Source organism: Lepidochelys kempii, chromosome 22 (genome assembly GCF_965140265.1).
Source record: "Lepidochelys kempii isolate rLepKem1 chromosome 22, rLepKem1.hap2, whole genome shotgun sequence".
Lineage (NCBI taxonomy): Eukaryota > Metazoa > Chordata > Testudines > Cheloniidae > Lepidochelys > Lepidochelys kempii.
The window spans coordinates 13,224,565-13,244,326 of record NC_133277.1 but is presented as its reverse complement, the minus strand read 5'-3'; the positions used below and the strand labels follow the sequence as shown (position 1 = coordinate 13,244,326).

Genomic DNA, 19,762 nt, shown 5'->3' with positions numbered 1-19,762 from the left:
CCATCCAGCCCTCTGTCTCCGACACCTCTCAACATTGTCTAATGCTTCAGAGGAAGATGGAAAACCCGATGATGCATCTGTGTAATTCAACTCCATGTAATGGAGCCATCTCCTGCCTGACCCCAGCTGCTGATCAATTTACACCCTGAAGCATGAGGATAGATAACCTCTATTGTTTTATTCTGGCCGGTACAGTGGCACTGCAGTTGCTAATCCTGTTCACACAGAGATCCTGGCCTAGTTCAAGAAAAAGAAAATTGAAACAAAGTTATTTTCCTTTTCACCTTGTTTATTTTATATATTTTATGTTACCACAGACAGCGGTTTGGGGCCAAGAGAGCAAGACGAGCTGCTAGGCCCCTAGGCTCAATAAAAGCCCCTAACAAAAAGCTAGCCCTCCTCCTCCGTGGAATGCCAGTTCCATGGGTGCCTGCATGGTAGTGCCATAGTAAAGCTGGGTCTGCATCCTTCCTTCCCCAACCTCTGTCACTGGGCCAGCAGCCATCTGCCTGGAACGTGCCTGTGTCCTCGGCAGAGGGTCTGGAATGCCCTCGCTGTGGGTGGTGCACTGGCAGGGTTAATGCCCACCTGGAAATTCTGGGCACTTTGCCAAGGGCAGCCCCTAAGGCCCAATCCTGCAAGGGGCTGGTCATGCTCCACCTCTTGTGGAGCCAATGGGAGTTTGAGGTACTTAGCATCATGCAGGATTGGGCCCTCAATGCGAAGGGGAATGCCGGGCTGTTTCCCCAACGGTCCTGGCTGCGCCTTGGCAGTGATGCTGCATCAGGGCGGCCTGTCCTCCTGTGGACTCAGTACTGTGTGCCTACTCTCTGCTCCAGGGCTCACAAGAGCGGGAGGGAGGGTCATCTGATGCCCTTTTATAGAGCCTCCAATCCAAGGAACTCGTTAATCAAATGAATTACTAACTAGAGCTAATTACTAACAAGACTTCCAAACCTGCTGCTTCATTGCAGGTCAGTATCATTATCCCCAGCCCCGTCTGAGAGATGGGGAAACTGAGGCACACAGCGATGGACTGGAGCGTAGAACCCAGGTATCCTGACTCCCAGCTCTCTGCTCTAGCTATTGTCTAGTAGTGCCTTCAAAACAACACTACCCTAGGGGGCCGCTCCAGACAGAGGAGAGAAAGAGAGTGAGCGTGCAGGGGAGTAGCCCCTCGTCTCTCCTGGCACTGCCAGGCTCAGGACACATCCAGGAATGTCCCATCAGGAAAGGACACGCACGCACCAGCCAGCCGTCTGGAAACATGTCAAGATACATTCCTTCCATGCGAACACTCACAACACGGGGCCAGATCTTGCTCTTGGGGAGCTGGGGAAAATCCAGAGCAACTTTATGGACTTCAGTGGCATTGTTCTGGATTTACACCAGCCATGCCGAGAGCTGAATCCAGCCCCACTGACCTTCCGAGGAAAGAAGCAAAACATTACACCACTGTTCCCGCAGCAGAGCATTGCCGATGCACACTCCCAAGGCTGCTGCTCCCCCTCCCATCACCGCATCGCCCCCCTCCACACTCAGCAGCATTGCCCTTGCTCTCAGGCCCGCTGGCTTCCACGCTCTCTCCTCGCCAGCCTGTCTGACCCCTCCAGTTCTAAGCATCTTCCACTGTGAGGCGACCAGGCCATACACTGGAGCAGCCCCTCTCCCCTCAAGGGGGGCCTTGCCTTGCCTCCCCAGCATGGAGATTTGGCTCCACCAGGCCCTGGGGCTGCTCCTCACTGCTGAATAGCTCTGCAGCTGCCTCCCCATCTTCTGCTGCATGCAGCTGCCAATCAAACACCAAACTCCCCTCTGGAATAGAAGCCAGGACTACGGGCAGACAGACAACCAGCAGAACGATGGGTGATTTCCACCACTGAATGGTTGCAAAGCAAAAACAAATAAAAGGCAATGCCTCCCCCCGCCCCCGACACCAATCACGATGAGCTTGTGGCTCTCATGGCCGCAAGAGGCCAAGCACTAAGCAGGAGTGCAAAGGAGGATTAGACGTTTATGAGTGATTGTAGGAAACATAAAACAAACTAGAGTTTGGGAAGAGACAGGAATCCTGATGCTTCAGGGCTTATCCCAACCTCAAGCTCAGAAGGAAACTTTCCCCGGGGACAGGTTATCCTAGAAGTGTAGCATTTTTTCCTCTGAAGCAGCTGGTGAGAGGAGACTGGGCTGGACGGAGCACCAGTCTGATCCAGTGCAGCTATTCCATGTACCCATGGTTGCTAGTCCCTCATTTCAAACCTTCCCCAATCCTCGGAGATAGAGGTTTTGTTTGTGCTGTTGAACAAGAGACATTTAAAATCTCCATCCTTCCCTCAAAAATTGCTCCTCTTTTGCATTGTCCCGGATCGACAGTGCCGACTCCTTTGCATTAGGAGTGTTATTAGTGGAAGGCAATGAAACTGATCGTAGCAGAGGGTTTTGCAGCGAGACGTGCCAGCCAGAATGGGACAGGTGCACGCAGCTGGGGGCGATTTGCTCCTTCCAGCGCAAGACAGAGGAAAAATGGACAAGCTACATTAAAAGGCGGCCAGTTTAGAAGGCCTCTGTGTCTGTGTGTGTGTCCAGAAAAGCCAGTCAGACGAAACTAAAAACCTCTCTTCTCTCAACTGCTAAAAATGTGACATCTATCCCTAATGGAAACTGGATAATGCTAGCTGCTGATGGCTCAGCCTCTCTCTCTCACACGCACGCACGCTCAGCCGTCCCACTTCTAGCCTCTGCCGTGGCCCCATTGAGCTGGGGGGGGCCAGTCCCTGGGAGTAACCCCAACTCTGGCGAATCTTGAGGGGGTATAAAGCTGGTGTGATTCTCTACGCCAGCCTTTTCTCCCCTCACAGCTTCTGGCACATGGGTGTAGCTGGAATGCTGCTGATCTCGGACCATTCCCAGAGGCAGGGATGGCTCCTTAGAGGGCTACTACAGCTGAGTACAAGACAGAGCAGCCCTCCAGCTGCTCTAGCTGATGCTAGTTGACCAGACTGGTTGCCAGCCAATGCCAGAACCTGGGGGCTGGATCTTTCCCCCCCAGCCCTAAACTCAGCTTGGCTGCAGTTCAGAATTGGTGCCTCTCTCTTCTGCTCAGAGATGTCATAAGGTCTTTTCAGGCCCAAGCAGCTGGTGGAAAACGGGAGCTCAGTTCTCCCCCTGGAGCTGCCCATGGAAGTCAGCTGGGGACTGGTACCACATGAGGAGGTGGGGAAGTCTCTGGGGTTGTACAGATTCCTCCCTCCTCTTGGCTCCAGGGGGTAAATCCAAAGGGAGACGCCGTGGTTCTGTGTCGAGCAGGGAAGGGGAGTTTGGCTCCTGTCTCCTCGCCAACGGTCTTGTTAGCCCCATGATTCAAAGGCAGGAAATGGGATGATTCTCCTTAAACCCCCCACCCCAACCCACAAGATCTCCTAATGTTCGGTTCCTCTTCTCCCATCCCCAGATGTCACGTTTCATCAACCCCCCTCCCCACCCCAACGCTTTGGATGGGAAAACTAACTTGTCAAAGTGTCGCATTTCACACCTTGCGCATGGAGGAAATGATTTCACTCAAACTAAAGCCCTGTCCCCGTCCCCCCCGCAAAGCCAGTTCTAATGCAAAACCAGGAATGACTGCAAATCAGCAGGGAAAGGGGGGCTCCTGCACCGTGGGCAGCACTGAAATTTCACCTGCCGCTTGTCAACCAGGGAGAGCAAGAGAAATGGGGAGGATATGGAGAAGGGAAGGGACAGAGAGAAAGAGAGGAGAGAAGGGGGATTGCAGAGTGGCAGGGCAGATCAAGAGAAGGAAACACAGTGACACAGCAGAGAGGGGGCCAGGGCTCATTGGGAAGCCAAGAATGAGGCCGTTCCCGGCACTGCCACTGGGTGGCGGGAGAGACCACTTCTGTCCTCCAGCGGATTGGAGGGGAGCAGGGCTAGTGACCAGTTCCCTGCAATCATTGCAGCATCTCTCTCTCTCTCTGTCTCTCTCATTTGCACCCCTCCCACCAGGGTTCGCTGCACAAGAGAGAAGCGAATCCCCACGGATCCCAGGAGTGACCCAGCAGCCCCTACTCTTGCCAAGCAGGGCGACTGGGGGTTCCCAGGGACAGCTGCCCCAAACACGGCCTCTTGCACCCCTTAGTGCCTTTGCTCAGCAGAGACCTGCAAACTCATGACTGTCCCCAGCTGGTGGTAGCAGCATGCTGACGCCATAGCAGGCGGTACCCCACACTGCCCATCACCACCAGCCTCTGGGTGCACCCCCACGTGCTCGGCAGGGTGAGACCAAGGGGAGAGTAAGGCTGGCAGGGCCCTGGCCCTGGCCCAGCAGATGAAGGAGAGATGTGGCAGGGTGGGATGAAAGTCCTGGTCTTTATTTCCACATCAGGGCTGTGACTTGCAGGCAGATCTAGAGCACAGAGATCCCTTGGATCACCCATTCCCTGTCAGGGGCTTGGAGCACTTTCCAAAAGGCTGGGAAAGGGGATTATCCCCACTGACAGACAGGGAAACTGAGGCACAGAGCAGGGATGTGGCAAGCCGACAGGCAAAGCCAGGAACAGAACTGCCAAGTGCCGACTCTCAGGCCCTGCCATGACCCTAGACCTTGCTCCTCGCTGCTCGCTTTCCTCCTACCAGTTCTTGCCTTGCCAAACGGGCTCAGGACTGAAGGGATGGGGCTGGGCAGGGCAGCTTGGCCTCAGACTTCTTTAGACCTACTCCATTTGAACTCCCAGCACCAAGTCTCTTCGAACAGCAGCGGGGTTAAGGCGTCAGCCAGCCCACCTCAGCCTTCAATCCTACCCAGAGCAGGGCTCTTTCCTGGTAAGCCAGCTCCTCTCCCTCTCCTCTCCAAGAGCCACGCTGCCCAGCCACACCCTGCTTTATCACCAAGCGCTCAGTGCAAACAATCCCCTGCCCCCTCATCCCACCGGGGCTGCTGCACCTGCCTGCTGTCAGCGTTGCCTGTAATCACGTGGGAGCTGGGCTCACACAGTGGCGGTTACCTGGGCGTTTCTTGGGCACGCCTGGCAGCAGCTGGGAGAGCGAGGCTGGGAGTTAGGCATCAGCCCCAGCACCTCGTCTCCCTCCTCTGCCCCACCGTTCAACTCTGAAGCTAAATAATGACTTAGGATGGGCCGGATCCTCTGCTGGAGTTACTTGGCGTGGATCCATTGCCGTTGATAGATCTGTTGTGGGTAATGGAGCGACGCTGATTCACACCAGCTGAGGATCTGGCTCTGAGTACTGGCTGTTGAACAATCCTGAGTTCCACAGGCAGGATGAAACGGACCAAATGACAGCCCTGGGTGCTTGTGGAATCCTATGGCCTGTCTCTCCCCCCTGGTGCCCATGAGGGTCCTGGAAACTGACACAATCCCACTGCCCGGAGCTGAGCATGCTGGGCCCCATGTGAAAAATCCATTAGGAAGAGTCTGGAGAGCATTAAAGCTACTGTGGAAAGGGGAGCAGTGGAGAAATGGGAGATGGGGGGAGGGATAGGTTGAGCTTTTACTACAGTGTAACACATTCTTCCTCCCCCTTCCTCCCCCCAGCCCCAGTAAAACAGAGAGCGCTGTATGCGTAGGAATTAAAGGAGCAATACTATCTCCCCTCTCTCCCCCTCCTGCGCTCTGCCAGCTGTTGCATTGAGCCAGGGCTTCCTGTCCCCATGCCAAGAGCCAGGCCTCTTGGGGCAGCAGCTGGGAGCAGAGAGAGAGAGAGAGATGAGGGGTCGCTCTGGGTTTCGCCCTGGAATGAAGCCAAGCCCACAGCTTCCCTTTGATCCCTCCAAAGAAAAGGACAATCCGGCCTCATCTGCAAGGAGCTCTGGCCTTTGGGGCACTTTCTTCCCCTCTTGGAAAGGCTTGGCTGGATAGTCAGACTGGAGCACGTTTCCTCTGATCCAGGGTGGGGGGAGCCAGACATCTCATGGTGGGTTTCACCTGTTGCTGACTCACAGCTGGAAAGTGCATGGGAATGAATGGCTCTGAGGGCTGCCACCCTGGGGGAGATCAGGAGTAACCCCACTGAGGCCTTAACAGCATTGCCAGTCCCAGGCTTCCCCATATCAGGAGCAAGGCGCCTGACAATCAGGATCTTTTTCAAGCCAATCATGAGATTTAAAACAAAACACAACTCTCCGGGCTCTGTTTTTTCCTCCTTCTGGTCTTTCAGACTTTAGGATTCACCTGTCCAAGCCTTTCTCTGCAACCACACAGACTAGAAACTTGCTCCATTTCTAAAATAAAAGTCAAGATTCTCAAGCAATCACGCGACTCCAGGTTCTGGGGCTTTAAGAAAAAAACCCACCAGAAAGCATGACAAAGGAGAAGCAGATCCTGAGTGAAGTCTCTGGCCAAGCTGATCCCTGAGGAAACGGACGGAGATAAATCTAGCCACCCCTGCCTCCCACTGCTTGGCACGTTGCATTGTCATTTAGACCTGTGCAAAACGGGAGTGAAAGGAGTTGGTAGAGCACTCTGGTTTGGGAGCATTTCACACCCGCTGTGCATTAGCTTTGCACAAGAGGAGTAAATAATGACACCAGATGCCAGGCAAGGGGTTGGAGATCAGTGAATGTTTTCCTAGCAACTGGCAGGTCTTCAATATCCTGGTCGTTCTGTTTGGATAAAGTTCAGCTGTTAAGCCTAACAAACCACTGGGGTCTGCAAAACCAGGCTGGGAAACTGGCAGGGTCAATGAAACGCATGAGATTCCTGCTACCCCCGGCTCCTGCTGAAGGCTGAGAATACTGCAAGAGCTGGCTGCCTTCTGGGGGTTGGCAGCTTCCAGCGGGACTCCGCAAGCACAGAGACAATCATGCTTTAAAAAGGAAAAAAAAAAAAGTTAGACCCAGTGGAAAAATGTGACCTATTTTCATGAAAAAATGTAGTCCAAATTTCCAAAAGTGTTGGCTGGCTGTACTGAAAGCGTGTGTGTGTCAGGAGCGGGGGGAAAGGATTTTTTATAACAAAAATGTTTTGGTTAGAGTTTGGATGAGTTTTCCTATGGTTGAGTTTGGTTCTTATTTGCTCCAGGCACGTCCCAAGGAGATGTCCCATTTGGCCTGGGATCTGGATTGGGTTTCAGCTGAGGTTTGGGGATTTGAGCTCAGTCAGGTTTAGGGTTGGATAGAGCCCAGATCTGGTGAGCTGTTCCCATGAGATTTCTGTCCCTGAGTGGCAAACCAAAACAAAAACCACTCAGATGATATGTCATCCTAGGCCAGAATCCCCTGAGATTTCACTATGTGCACTGGGAAATTCTGAGCTTGGACCCCAATCTGGGATACCCCCATCGGGTCCAGGTGGATCAGTGCATTCTAGTCCAGACCCTCTGTAAAGGGCTTTGATTTTAGAAATTCTTATTCTCTCCAGAAAACTGGGCCTGCCCCTGCCCATTCACAGTGGAACATCCACCCACATACCCTGTGGCTGCTGACAATAGGATCTCAGCAGAGCAGCACAGAGCTGGGAAGGGAGATGAAGCCAGTCGTGGTAGCTATTTAGAAAATACAAGGCAGATCCTCAGCTGGTGTAAATCAGTGAGGACCCACAGCCTTTAATGCTGCTTTATCCCAGTGGAAGATCTGCCCCCCCCCTTCCATCATTCCCTGCTCTTTGTGCTGGAGGGGAGCGCAGGGGTGGGAAGGGAAACCACCCCTGGAAGCTAATCCAGGAGTCCAGCAGCTGCTGCTGGCATTTCAGATTGTGACGGCTTTTAGGACAGATGCCAAACGTCTCTTAGGTTCCGATCTCAGTGTCAGGTCACCTACTGCTTGTCAGTCAAAGACTACCCCCCCAGCAGGTCTCTGGCAGAGAATCCAGCGGCCAGGTTACACCACAAAGTCCCCCAGTTCTGAGCCCCCTTTAACCCGCTGCCCTGGGTTCGGAACCCCAAGGGGTTTGCACGGATGAGCGCGATACACCATGCAGCCCACAAGCTCTGGGTGCACCTACTGGCAGCCCCCAAGCTCCTCAGCGGCAGTGAAATCCTTGCCGGAAAGGCCTCTCTCAGCTGCACACAGGGCCTGGGCTCGGTTGGTGCGGAGCATAGCCAAGTCCCACAGGCTGTTTGCAGTGACCTTGCTGGGATGAGATCACGGCGGGTGAGTAAATAACTCTCCACACAGCAGAGCAAACAAGGCACCCCTCTCCTCTCCACTTGCTCCCCTCCCGCCTGTCTTGCTGAGCCACGGCCCCTCTCACCGCAGAGGAGAGGCCAGGAGCCAATGGCAGAACGGCACGTTTATCAAATGCCACCAGCCGCTTACAAATCGATAGGGGCTGGGGGTACGTCTCAGGGATGCACAGGAGTGCCGATCTACCAGGGGCATGAATCCGCTGGGCACAAGCAGCAGGGCAGGGCGAAATTCAATCAGTGATAGGAAAGAAGAGGAAAACCCACAACGTGCTGGGTAGCCACTGCGAGATGGCCTGAGACCCCCGTAGGCAGGGGTGTGGAGTTAACACTGGGCACGCGAGCTTCACCTGTCTGGAGCACATCCCTTCCTCTGGCACTCACAGAGCCCCTCACGGAGGTGCCCATTTCCCCCCACCCCATGGAGAAGGACGAGATAGACGTTCTCCAGAGGGGCCATTGGTTTTGGAGGCCTCCAACTTGAGACCCCCGGGGGTTGGGTTTTCAGAGATGCTGAGCACCCACAACCTCCTTTGCAACCAGCGGGATTGGCGGGTGTGCCGCATCTCGGGAAGTCAGGCCTGAGGCAGTTTTGGAAGATGTTCAAGGAATCCATTTGCTGAGGGTCACATAGGGAGGGGGTGGTGGAGCAGGGGACACTTCCTTTCTCCATCCACCTGCCCATTTTATCCTGCTGCCCTTCACTCTGGCATCTGAGCTCCTTCCACAGAAAGTCAAAAGCGATAGCGACGTCCCCATGCTCTCCTGGCTCCCTGCCTCGCACTGCTTCCCGCTGGGCAGCTGGCTCTGCCCTCTAGGGAGGGGCCCTCACATACAGACCCCGAGGGAGCTGCTTGGGGAACCTGTCTCCCCTTCCCAGGCCTCTTCCTTCCTGCAGAGAACAGAATTGCCCTGCCGGGTCCTCCTGTGGTGGAGCAGCTGGACTGACCCAGCACAGGGGCACCTGGGCAGGTTTTAAATCTGCCCTGGCCATAGCTGAGGACCCCTCTGAAGCTTGGTCCCGTCTCTTGCCTTTCCCCCTCTTCCCCTCGGGGTCCCCATCCTCTTTCATCCCTGTCCCCTCTCAGCATCACCACCTCCCACCCCATCCTCTTTAACCTTCGCGGGCCATGCACGTGCCGAGTACGTGGCCTGGCCATGCTTCCTTAGGGCCACTTCACGAGCTCCTCCGTAGGGAACCACAGCAGCCTTGGCCGGAGCTGGGCCAAGGAGGGATCCTCCAGGGAGAGTGGCATGGGGAGCGCAGGAGAAAGAGACAGGGGGAGAGGGTGGCCAGGCTCTCCCAGTGCTCTGCTAATCTCCACTAGCTCTGCTTAAGCGTGCCCAGAGCTCACAGGCCTGCGCAAGGTTTGTTTTAATGAGGTCTCTCACCCTGTGCCTGTGCTGAACGAGGCCAATACACATGGTCTCCTGCTTCCCCTCCGCCCAGCCCGACACACAGACCCACTCCTCTCCTGCAGCTGCGTTGCTCCAGCCCCAGCCCCGTAGGGGGCAGCGAGACGCACTGCTACAGATATCCACACGCTGCCAGACCACGTGCAGAGCAACACATCCTGCATGCAGATGCTGAGCCCAGCTGAGACCTTCTGGACCAAACGCCGAGCCGAGCCTGAACCACCACTGCTTCTCCTTTGAGCATCTGCGAAATGCAGCTGCCAGTAAGCTGGGTTCAGAGAGGATTTTAGGCCTCCTTCTCCACCACATCTCTTCAGGTCCCTCCCTGCCATTTCCAACAGGAGTGTGCATGCCCTCTGCATGAATGTGCAGGTGGGTGGGCGCAGGGAGTTGTCTGCCCTTGCACGTCACACCATGTGCATGCACTAGCCCCAGGATCCATGTGCACAGGCTGCGTGGCTCTGAAGATGGGCACACAGGGACGACAGTGTCCCCACGTGCATAGGCAGGTTTGTGCACTTCTGCATGCAGGGATGTTTGTGGACGCAGGTTGGTGCATTTGTGCACACATGCCGGTGATTATGTATGAGCGTGTCCGAGCATGTGCGTGTGTATGCATGTGTGGCCAAATGGGTGGGCACGTGTGTGACTCTACATGGATGTGCAATTGTGCCTGGCTGTCTGAAGGCACAATCATACGGAGACGCATGTGCACCACTGCTCATGAATCTGCAATTGTACCCAAATCTGCATCTGCCTGACTGTACACAAACGTGCCTTTGAGCCCCGGTGCACGTGAGCGTGTGCATACAGCCAGGCCTGCACGTGCATGCATGATGGAGCATGCTCCCCTGCAGGGAGGCTTGCTTGCCCTAGAGCCCACTTAGACATGCAGGGACACATGTGCAGACAGTGAGTCTATAATAAGAGTCCCTTATTATTTCCCACAACCAGCTGTAATAAATAGTTACATGCCTCACTACATGGATTTGCCTCAGCCGACAAACGTCCTGCACGGCAGGAGAAGCTATTACGTGAACAGATTGCAGGAATAAAATATTAAATTTCCACTTATCAATCTTTTTAATGTGCTATAACTCTAATAGCAGCTTTCAGCCTTTCCCCAGAACAAATCACCGGTTGGCTCAGGAGGGAGACCAAACTAGCCAGGCGATTCCCCTCCTTGTTCACGTCTGGAGTGGGCAAATAGCAGGTGGGCGTGATGGCAGGAGAGGGGGACAGGCACGTGTGTGAGGGAGGCGAGAGCTGGGGTGGGTTGGCTCCACACTGGACTCCTCTCTATTTTACCCAAGGCTAGCTGCTCACTCGACTGAGCACCATTTATTGCGCACGGCTCTTGAAAGAGGCTTTGTGGTCCGCTGACAATCCCTAAATTGCCTGCAAGCCCCAAACAAATGTACCTGTAATAGCCGAGCGAGGCCGGCTGAGCCCTCTCCAGCGCTGACCTAATCAGCCCTTGAGGAGAGCTGGATAAACATATTCAGATCCCATGAATTATTAAAAGGGTATTACTTTGCGTATCCTGGGCCTAATGAGTCAGCTGCTAATCGGCTCAAACGCAGCCTCCTCCAGTGCATGCGCTTCCCCCGCCCATCGCTGCCACAGCTGGTCACCTCACCATGGATGCTGCCCTACCCCAACGCCCTCCAAAGACTGATTTTAACCATGGCTTTCCCCTGCCCTCGGTGCTAATCATCCCCTGGGCCCCATCTGCCTGGTAAACAGCAATTCCCCGAAGCTTTTCCTGCTATGCCCATTTCTGCTTCCCCTTGCTCGACACATGCCCCCTCCCCTCCTATGCTCTGTTCTCCATTCCCTCCGGATGGCTCACTCCATGGGCTGAGGGCCCATCCACCAAGGCACAAAGAGCACTTAGGCACCCAACTCCCACTGGAAGTCAGTGAGAGTGGGCGCCTAACTCCCATGGGTTTGTGGTTCCCCCAGAGTGTGAGGCCTTAGAAGAACCACACTCACAACCCTGCCACCATCTGCCCAATGAACCCCACACCCTAGCCAACTCTGAAACGGGAGATGTGCCAGAGACACCAGGAAATCCACGAGAGACTTCACTATTGCTGGGGATTTCATGTGGAAGGGTACCTGGGTACGGTGTGATGATGGGCGGCAGCGGAAGCCCCTTTGATAGGCAGATGTGTGTCTGTCATTGTACATGGCTCTGCAATTGTGCATGGCCAGCTGAGAGACATGGGAGCAGAAACAGGGCCTTGCTATTACAGGCCTCACAGCAACGGACATCTTGGGGCATATTTTGACTGCAACACAGTAATGGTTGAGAGACAGAGAAATCTGAGATTAGAATGAAACACTATGAAGAAACCCTGTCTCCCCCAAACCCTTCCCTTGCGTGCGCTGTGAATCTACTCTCCTGCACTGGGAATAGGGAGCTTTCCACCTTCCGGTCTAGCCCAGAGCACTGGTCATTACCATTTGAGGGCTTTCGGGACTACATGAAATAAGCTGTGCTTTCTAGAGGGCAGTTGCCCACGTTGTCAAAGGAACACAGTGGCTGGCATTGATCAGCCCTCTTGTTGGTACTCCTGCAACAAGGCCAGTGGCTGAATGGATCTCGGAGATGCTCATCTCTCCAGCCCCTAGACACGATCCCGCATCAATGTTGAGTCAGGGCTACTTGCCCCACTGCTGCAGGCTATATCTAGTCTATAGGCAGAGGTCCCCAGTTGCTCAGGCTGCCATGCCAACTCCTTTTACCAGCAAAGTATTCCATGAAGGAAAACAGAAACCAGTCCCGGCTCAATTGATAAGGACGCAAGGTAAACGGTTTGGACCACAGGTTCACCCCAACAGCAATTAACGAATGATACGTAGCATCTCAACAGCTTGTTTCATCCACAGACCTCCACACGCTTCACAAGGGAAAGTAAACGTGATTGTCCCCACGTGCTAGGCGGGGGAAGCTGAGGCACTGGGGATGCCCAGACCAACATTATCACTGATTTCCGTTTGAGGCACCCTGGGACCAATTCTCAGAGCTGCTGAGCACCCACAAGCTGCAATGGGCATCTATGGAAGCGAGGGGTGCTCAGCACCTCTGAGAATCAGGCCTGAGATGTCTCAAGTCGGGCACCTCCCCGAAGAATGAGGCATCTGGAAAGAGTGGCCCGCTTTTGAGAATGATTTGAGCCACCTCGCCAGAGGCTGGCAGGGCGGGAACCAGAACCCTGTGCCCTTGGGGCTCCCAGCTCTGTGCTCGGACAGTGGCACCTGCTGACAATCTGCCCATAAGTGCCCACGGTCACACAAGGAGTCTGTGGCAGCTCTGAGAATGGGACCCCAGTGTCCTGACTCCACTCAGCCCCTTGTCTGGCCCAGCAAGTGCAGGAGGCCCCGTCCCTGCTCTCCACTTGTGCTCTGAACATCCCATGCCCTGGAAGCCCCCACAGTCTGCGGAGCGTCTCATTAGCCATGTGCCTTGGAGGGAACAGTATGGGAGTGCTTGGGCCTTTGGTCAGATTTAGAGAAAGGAAACAGCGCAATGATTCCCCAACCTGCCTGACAGCAGCCGCCTTGGCCCCAGGAGCTTGTCTCCCCTCCCACCCCCACCAGGGACCCATGCGTGCCTCAGGGACTGGACACAAGTTTCCCATGCCCCCTGTCATAGGGCAGCCTGAGAAGTAGCCCTCTGCAAATCAGTCCTCTGCCTCTTTCTGCATGGCCAGTTGGCAGCAGTTCCTCGGATAGGGTTTTATGCTGCCTGGAAATTCCCCAGTGGAGATCGGAACCAGGCAAGCCAGGAGACCAAACAGCTGGCCAGCTATGGCACATGGTGGCAGAACTAGTGCCCTGCTAAGCCCAGGGCTTAGAGTGCTGGGCATCTTGGGTTGGCTGTAGCATGGTATGGTATACTCTCCCCATTCTCTCTATCCCAGCAGCGTTGCAGCCTGGCCAACGCGTGGGGAAAACGTCAGAGCTCCCCTGCATGGTGGAAAAGGTCATCCCCAGGGCAAGAGGCCTCCAGCCATTGTATTAAGCCAGCTGAGTGAGATCAGGCTTGGCTCTGCCTATCTAGATGTTCATACCATGCTTCTCATCCTGGTAGCTAAGCAGGTTTGTCTCCAGGGCACCGGGTGGCACATGGTCTCCTCACAGATGCTGGGAACAACACTGGGTCATTTGTCTTTTTATAACCACCATGGACTGAGCTGATCCGAGAGGGAGATCGCCCACCAGCAGAACACATGTCACAAGCCCAACCACACACCGTCAGCAGCGCAATGTACCCCAGGCCCTCAGGGCTGCTTCGTCAGCCAGCCACTCCTTGCCATCTCCACCAAGACCCGAGAGCAAGCAGATGCTCTGCCTACCGCACGGGCCCTTAGCTCAGTGCTGTATGATGACACTTCCTTTCTCTGCCATTCGCCTGTCACTGCCAGAGGTTACTTCTCCCTGATGTCAGACCAACAACTTCTGATGTCATTTCTCCTCCCTCATTAATCTACCGCCACATGATGCCATTCCCTCCCTTTGACGTCATCAGGACGCCTCCTGATGTCACCTCCTCTCTGGATGTTAACCCAACACCTCCAGATGCCACTTCCTCTCTCAGTGGCTAGCCTGATTTCTCATATGGCACCCTACGACATCACCATCTTCACTCCTGGCCCTCTGATGTCACTCCCTCCTGGAGCCTAGAGAAAGTGGCCCATCTCCCTACAGCTTGTCTCCTCAGCCTTGTGCGCGATGGTAGGGTTAACGGCTGTACAGAGCAGCAGCGCTGGAAGGGAAGGAGCACAACTGGAAAAACTGCTGAGTCACTTCAAACTGACAAGCACGGGACACAAAGAGTCGCCCACAGATGTCGGACCACTGCCTTGTTGGGAGCCACTCCTCCTTCCCCCCCCCACCCCGGAAGCCTCTCCTTCAGTACTTCTCGCCACACATCCCAGCTTTAACTCTCGCTTTGAATCAGAAGCCGAAAGGAAAACAAAGAGCAGTGAGATCAAACAAGCCGCAGCGTATAAAAGGAAGCGAGACCGAGAAAACATGAAATGAAATCCAAGCCCACATCACACAGAAAACAAACCCCGTGAGGGCAGGGGCAGAGCAGAGATCCTGTTTGCTTTATCGGTTAGACCCCAAGAGAGAGTCCAGCTCCAGGAGAATTGACAGAAGAGACCCCCCCCAGTCTGCCCCTTCCTGGATAGGCTGAGTTTTTCCTACCTGTGACATTGACTTCCACAAGCCCCGACCGCGTGCCGATGGTGTTGGTGGCCTCACAGATGTACGTCCCTGCCAGGCTGTAGGAGACGGGCCCTTTGAAGAAGAGGGTGTTGTTCTGGACTTCTACGTTCTCGGGCAGTGAGCCGTTCAGCCTACAGGGGGGGAATAGCATTGGGGTTGGTTCCCAGAGATGGTTCTTTTGGGGTCTCACGGTGTGGCAATGGGCAATGCTCAGGCAAGGCTGGTGCACTCACGAATGCCTAGATAACTCCACTGACTTCAACAGAGCCACTGGTGTGAGCAGGATGGGGATCAGGTCCTTGTTTCACCAACTCCCTTCCAACACCTTCGGGTGTCTACCTCTCTTCATCTGCAAACGGGCTTGAGTTACCCTTCTCTGTCACTACCACCTGACCCCTGACCTGCTTGGAGCATGGATTCCCATCTCACCTAGGGCTCCATCCCAAGCTCAAGGGAGTTAGCTGGATGACTCGCATTGACTTCAATGGGCTTTGGATCAGACTGGCAGAAATCAGGAGTCAATGGAGCTATACCTGGGTATGTTATTGCTGGATCTGACCACCTGGTTGCTGAGCTGTCAGAGACAAACCTCTTGGATCTGCAAATCTTTCTAGAACATCCTTATTTGCGGCACTCCCAGTTCCAGCCCGGCACCAGAAGGGGGGGGAAAACCAGCAAAATATTTCAGAGCCTTAAAACGGATCAGTTTCCAGTGTGGTTCTGGAAATAGGTGCAGATTTGGGGATGGGGGAGTGGCTAGGTTTGAGGGTGGGTGTGGTTAGGTTTATCATTTTATCTCAGACTCCTCTCTACATTACAGGAATACCCAAATGCCCCAATCTTTAATACATGTATCCTCATGGGTGACCAGTCCCTTTAAGAGGGAGCCGGGCCCAGTGCACCTGCGACTGATTTCTTGCTGCCCACCTGGGCCTCAGGGAGAGGGGAATAGAAGCCAGGCAGGTAATACACCCCTGGTGCACTGGATCCCCCTCCCTCTTAAAGGGGCCAGTCACCCTGACACCCCTCACAAGCCCAGGAGGCAGGGAAGTGCTATTATCCCCATGGAACAGATAGAGAACTACTCCATGGTGTCAGCTGATTCCTGTGGAGCTTGGCAGGACAGTCGTTTCCATCTCCTCCAGCCCCACAATGTGGAGCACTGCACAACTGACCAGGCCCACAATGCAGGGTTCCCACCTTCTACTTAAGCATCCCCCTTTTGCCCATTCACAGACCTTCTCAAATTCTGGTTTATTCAATTAGCAGCATCCAAAATAAAGTTCTCAAATCCATCCATTTAGCCTCTTATCAGCTCACTCCCATGCCTTGCCTGCCTGTACCTTGCTCCCCAAGTCCCAGCAGCCTCCATACTTCTGCTAGAGCTCTCTGAGAATCCCCTTTCTGCAGCTTCCTTTGGCTTTTTATAGGGGAATCAGCTGATCCCTGATCAGATGTGCCTACTTAGTAACTTCTTTTTTTGTTGCCTATTCCCAGTCTTTCAAGTACTATCTGGGGATTCTGCTAAAGCAGCTCAAAGAGAGGTTTGTGCCCTGGCTCCCAAAGTCTGAATCCTAATGCAGACTCTCTGGCAGGATGTTAACGTTTCGATGCCTCAGTTTTCCACATCTGTTAAAACCAGGGCTGGGCTAATTCAATGTGGTCTAATTCCAAACCTAGCTGTGGGGCTGAGACCCAGTGAGACTGGGTTTGCAATACAACAGCAAAGATCCCAATTAAGAAATAAACACATCTGCCAGCATAGCTGGTGGGTGTGAGGCTGGCAAACCAGGTGCCAGCTCATGCCAAGGTCCCTGTGTCTCATCGGAACACTGACAAACACATGGGAGGAATTGGTCTGGCCCCTCTGTGTGTTAGTCTTGTTAACATGGGTATTAGAGTTATAAGAATATGTTTACAGTTTAGACTTTACTGAATGCTTGTGAGCTGCTGCATGCATTAGTCTCACTTATACATTCTGTATCCCATACTGTAAGGTAGTATTTGAGTGTTTGTATGGTGAGCCTCTGTGACTGTGTAAATTACCAGAGAGGAGAGAGATTAACTAGTGTGAAGTGCTGATCCCCAACAGAAAGCATTACGTCCTGCCTGACAGGAAAAGTCCATCGACACGAGACGGACTAGTGTGCAACATTAAAGAGGACAAAAGGCAATGGTTGTTCTGCCCTCCCCTCCCCATGAAGAGGAGCTATGCAAGTGGATTCTCCCATCAGCTGAGTTTGCAGCTCAGAGCATAAGGCAGGAGGTGAATAAAAAAAACCCTAACAAGAAGATACTGTATCTCTGTGCTGCTTAGACTCGGGGGGACAAGAATTTCTAGGGATAAGCAAGAGATCCCCAGCTGCATAGCCTGGGTTAACCCGAAAGGACATGAAGAGCTTGCTTATTATAAAAGCTTCCATTGCCTTTTAAAACTTAAGATTGTAACTCATTTGTGTGGGTATGTTCACCTGCTTTAACCTTGTATATAACTCTTTTTTCCTATTTTATAAATCTGTAAAGGTTTTATTATAGGATTGGCTACAAGCTTTGTCTTTGGTGTGGGTTCTAAGGTGCAACTGACTTGGGGGTAAGTGACTGGTCCTTTGGGACTGGGAGTCACCTGAATATTACTCATGGTGAAAGGGACCAGCTATCATAAAGGTAGGCTCACCTGGGTGGCGAGATAGATCAGAGTACCCCAGGAGACCGTCTGTGACTCTGTGTTCAGGCTGTAATCGTGCCTGAGGAATTTACACTTGATCCTTGGTTGGTGAAATCCAAGTGTTCACAGCCAGTTTGGGGTTTGTGTACTGGTTTTGGACAGGCTGTTCTGAGCCTGGTACTCATGCTCTCGAGTCACTGCATGCAGCATTACAGCGGGGGGAGGCTTTTCTATCCCTAATACAAGGCACGGGCTGCCTTCGAGCTGGCGGTATTTCCGCTCCAATTTAATCAAGTTGGATAGGAAGAAAAGGGTGGGAATGATAGGGGGATACTGATGGAGAACGTAATTCAGATTTGCAAAGTGTCCCAGAAATGGTCAGCCAGATTCCCCGAGACCTGGCATCCATGCGGCCAGCTCTGTCTGGTAAAACAGGGATCAGAACGGCTCAGAGGGCTCTCGGGAAGATTTCTGGCTCAGTGTTCGTGCACTGCTTGGGACGTGACATACGGCAGGTGCTGCTGTTAGGGTGATGGTCCCAAAGGCAGTTCTTGGAGGGTAAGAGCCAGTAAGCAGTGCTAGCCCTATGGAGGACAGCTTGCTATGAAAGGAAAGACTTGGCTTCTTGAACCTGGTGGGGCCGAGTCTAAGCACCTCCTGGTCTCCAGGCAAGGGGCCCCCTGAGATGACGGCTCCCCTGCAGGGTCAGGTGTGGGAATGGGAAGCCTGTGCTGATTACTGTAACGAGCGAGTGAGGGAATCAGCAGCCGCTCTCCGCTGCACAAAAGCGAGGGAAGGGGAGGAGGTGATTGCCATTCCAAGCAGGGCTGCGGTGTCACCACCCATAATTTGCGGCCTCTCCTTCAGGAGCAGAAGCAGGCAAATGCAACTCGCAGGTTAACGAAACGCACGGGGAGCGATCTCTCTGCCTGTCCGGCTGGGCTCTGACATGGGAGCAGGGAATCAGTTCTACGTTAATCAGCAGCAGAGGGGGACACGTCAGAGTGAATTTCTCTCCAGCGCTGCTGCTCCGCTTGCGAGGTGGCCCTGTCCCCATCACTCACCATCCCCATCCCTCCTGCCGTGCACACACAGCTCCCAGGGCCTGGCTGCTGGGGATCAACAGAGTTAGTTAGCGAGCTCTAAACCCAGCCTTTGGCCTGCGTCTCTCCCAGGGGAACAAGCTAATAGACAGCCCTGAGCTGACGGGGAAGCAGAGTCTGTGGCAAGGAGGAAGAAAGAGAGAAAGAGCAAACAGCTGCTTCTGCCCCTCTCTTCCCCTCCCATCCCTCTCTTCTCCTTTCTATCCCTCTTCCTCTTTCTTTACTACATCTCTCTTCTCCTTTCCCTTCCCTTCCTCCCTTCCTCGCTCCCTCTCAGTTTAACCTATACACAGTCCTCACTGACAAGTAGGTCCTCTGGGAAGGGAGTGGTGAGGACAGAAACGAAGGGGTATTTGTCGTAGTAGCCTCCTCTCTCTGTCTCTCCCTTCTCCGCTCCCCAGCTCCTTCTGCAGCCATCGAGGCTGTGCCCCTAGTGGCTGAGTCGTGAGCCATGGTCCCCTCGGGACCAGCGGGCCATAGATACACACTGACAATAAAATACTTACTCTTTCTAGATTTTAAAACTGTAACAAAAGGCATGGCCACGGAGGGCTAACTCCAGGCCTGGCCTAAGGGGATACAATTCTCCAGGGCCCTGCCTCATGCTGGGAGTTGGGAGCGCTTATGCCAGTTGCCAACCAATACGCCTCCTCGTCCAGATGTACACCTGAAGTGGTCCTGCGGAGGGCCACACAGCAGGCACAGTGTGTGGAGCCCTGCATCCCCTGCCGACTGTAACTGCCCCTCCCACCTGGCCTGTGCTAGCAAATCTCACCGGGCTGAGAAAAAATGGCCCTATCTTACTCACATCGTGGCTGTCTGCCTCCCTCTAGTGTTACAGCAGCAGCTGGAGGCCCCACGTAGAGATCAGGGCCCCACTGTGCAAGGTGCTGTATGCATGCATAGTAAGGGACAGCCCAGCCCTGAAGAGCTTATAATTTAAACAGACCAAGGGAGTATTATTGTCTCCATCTTACACAGGGGGAACTGAGGCAATGGGAGATCACATGACTTGCCCAAAGTGGCAGACAAAGCCTGGGACAGAGGCCTGGTCTCCTATGTTCTTGGCCAGTCCCAGTCCCACAGGGCCACCTTTAACACCTGGAAACTGGCCTTACTGCCCAAAGGATGTGAGCCACCGGGAGCCAACGCCACTCTGCGGGGGCACTGGAGCCTCCTGTGTCATGCGTGAAACCCTCTC

The 19,762-nt window shown here is 54.0% G+C and overlaps 1 protein-coding gene across 5 annotated transcripts in view; it reads right to left on the bottom strand.

Annotated features, from left to right (window-relative positions):
- NECTIN1 (nectin cell adhesion molecule 1) overlaps window positions 1-19,762 on the bottom strand; it is a 153,732-nt gene that overhangs the window by 67,063 nt on the left and 66,907 nt on the right. For all 5 annotated transcript variants that reach the window (XM_073320773.1, XM_073320774.1, XM_073320776.1 and 2 more), the window contains exon 5: window positions 14,773-14,924. In XM_073320773.1, the coding sequence (XP_073176874.1) occupies window positions 14,773-14,924 (152 nt within the window). The remainder of the gene's footprint in view (window positions 1-14,772; window positions 14,925-19,762) is intronic.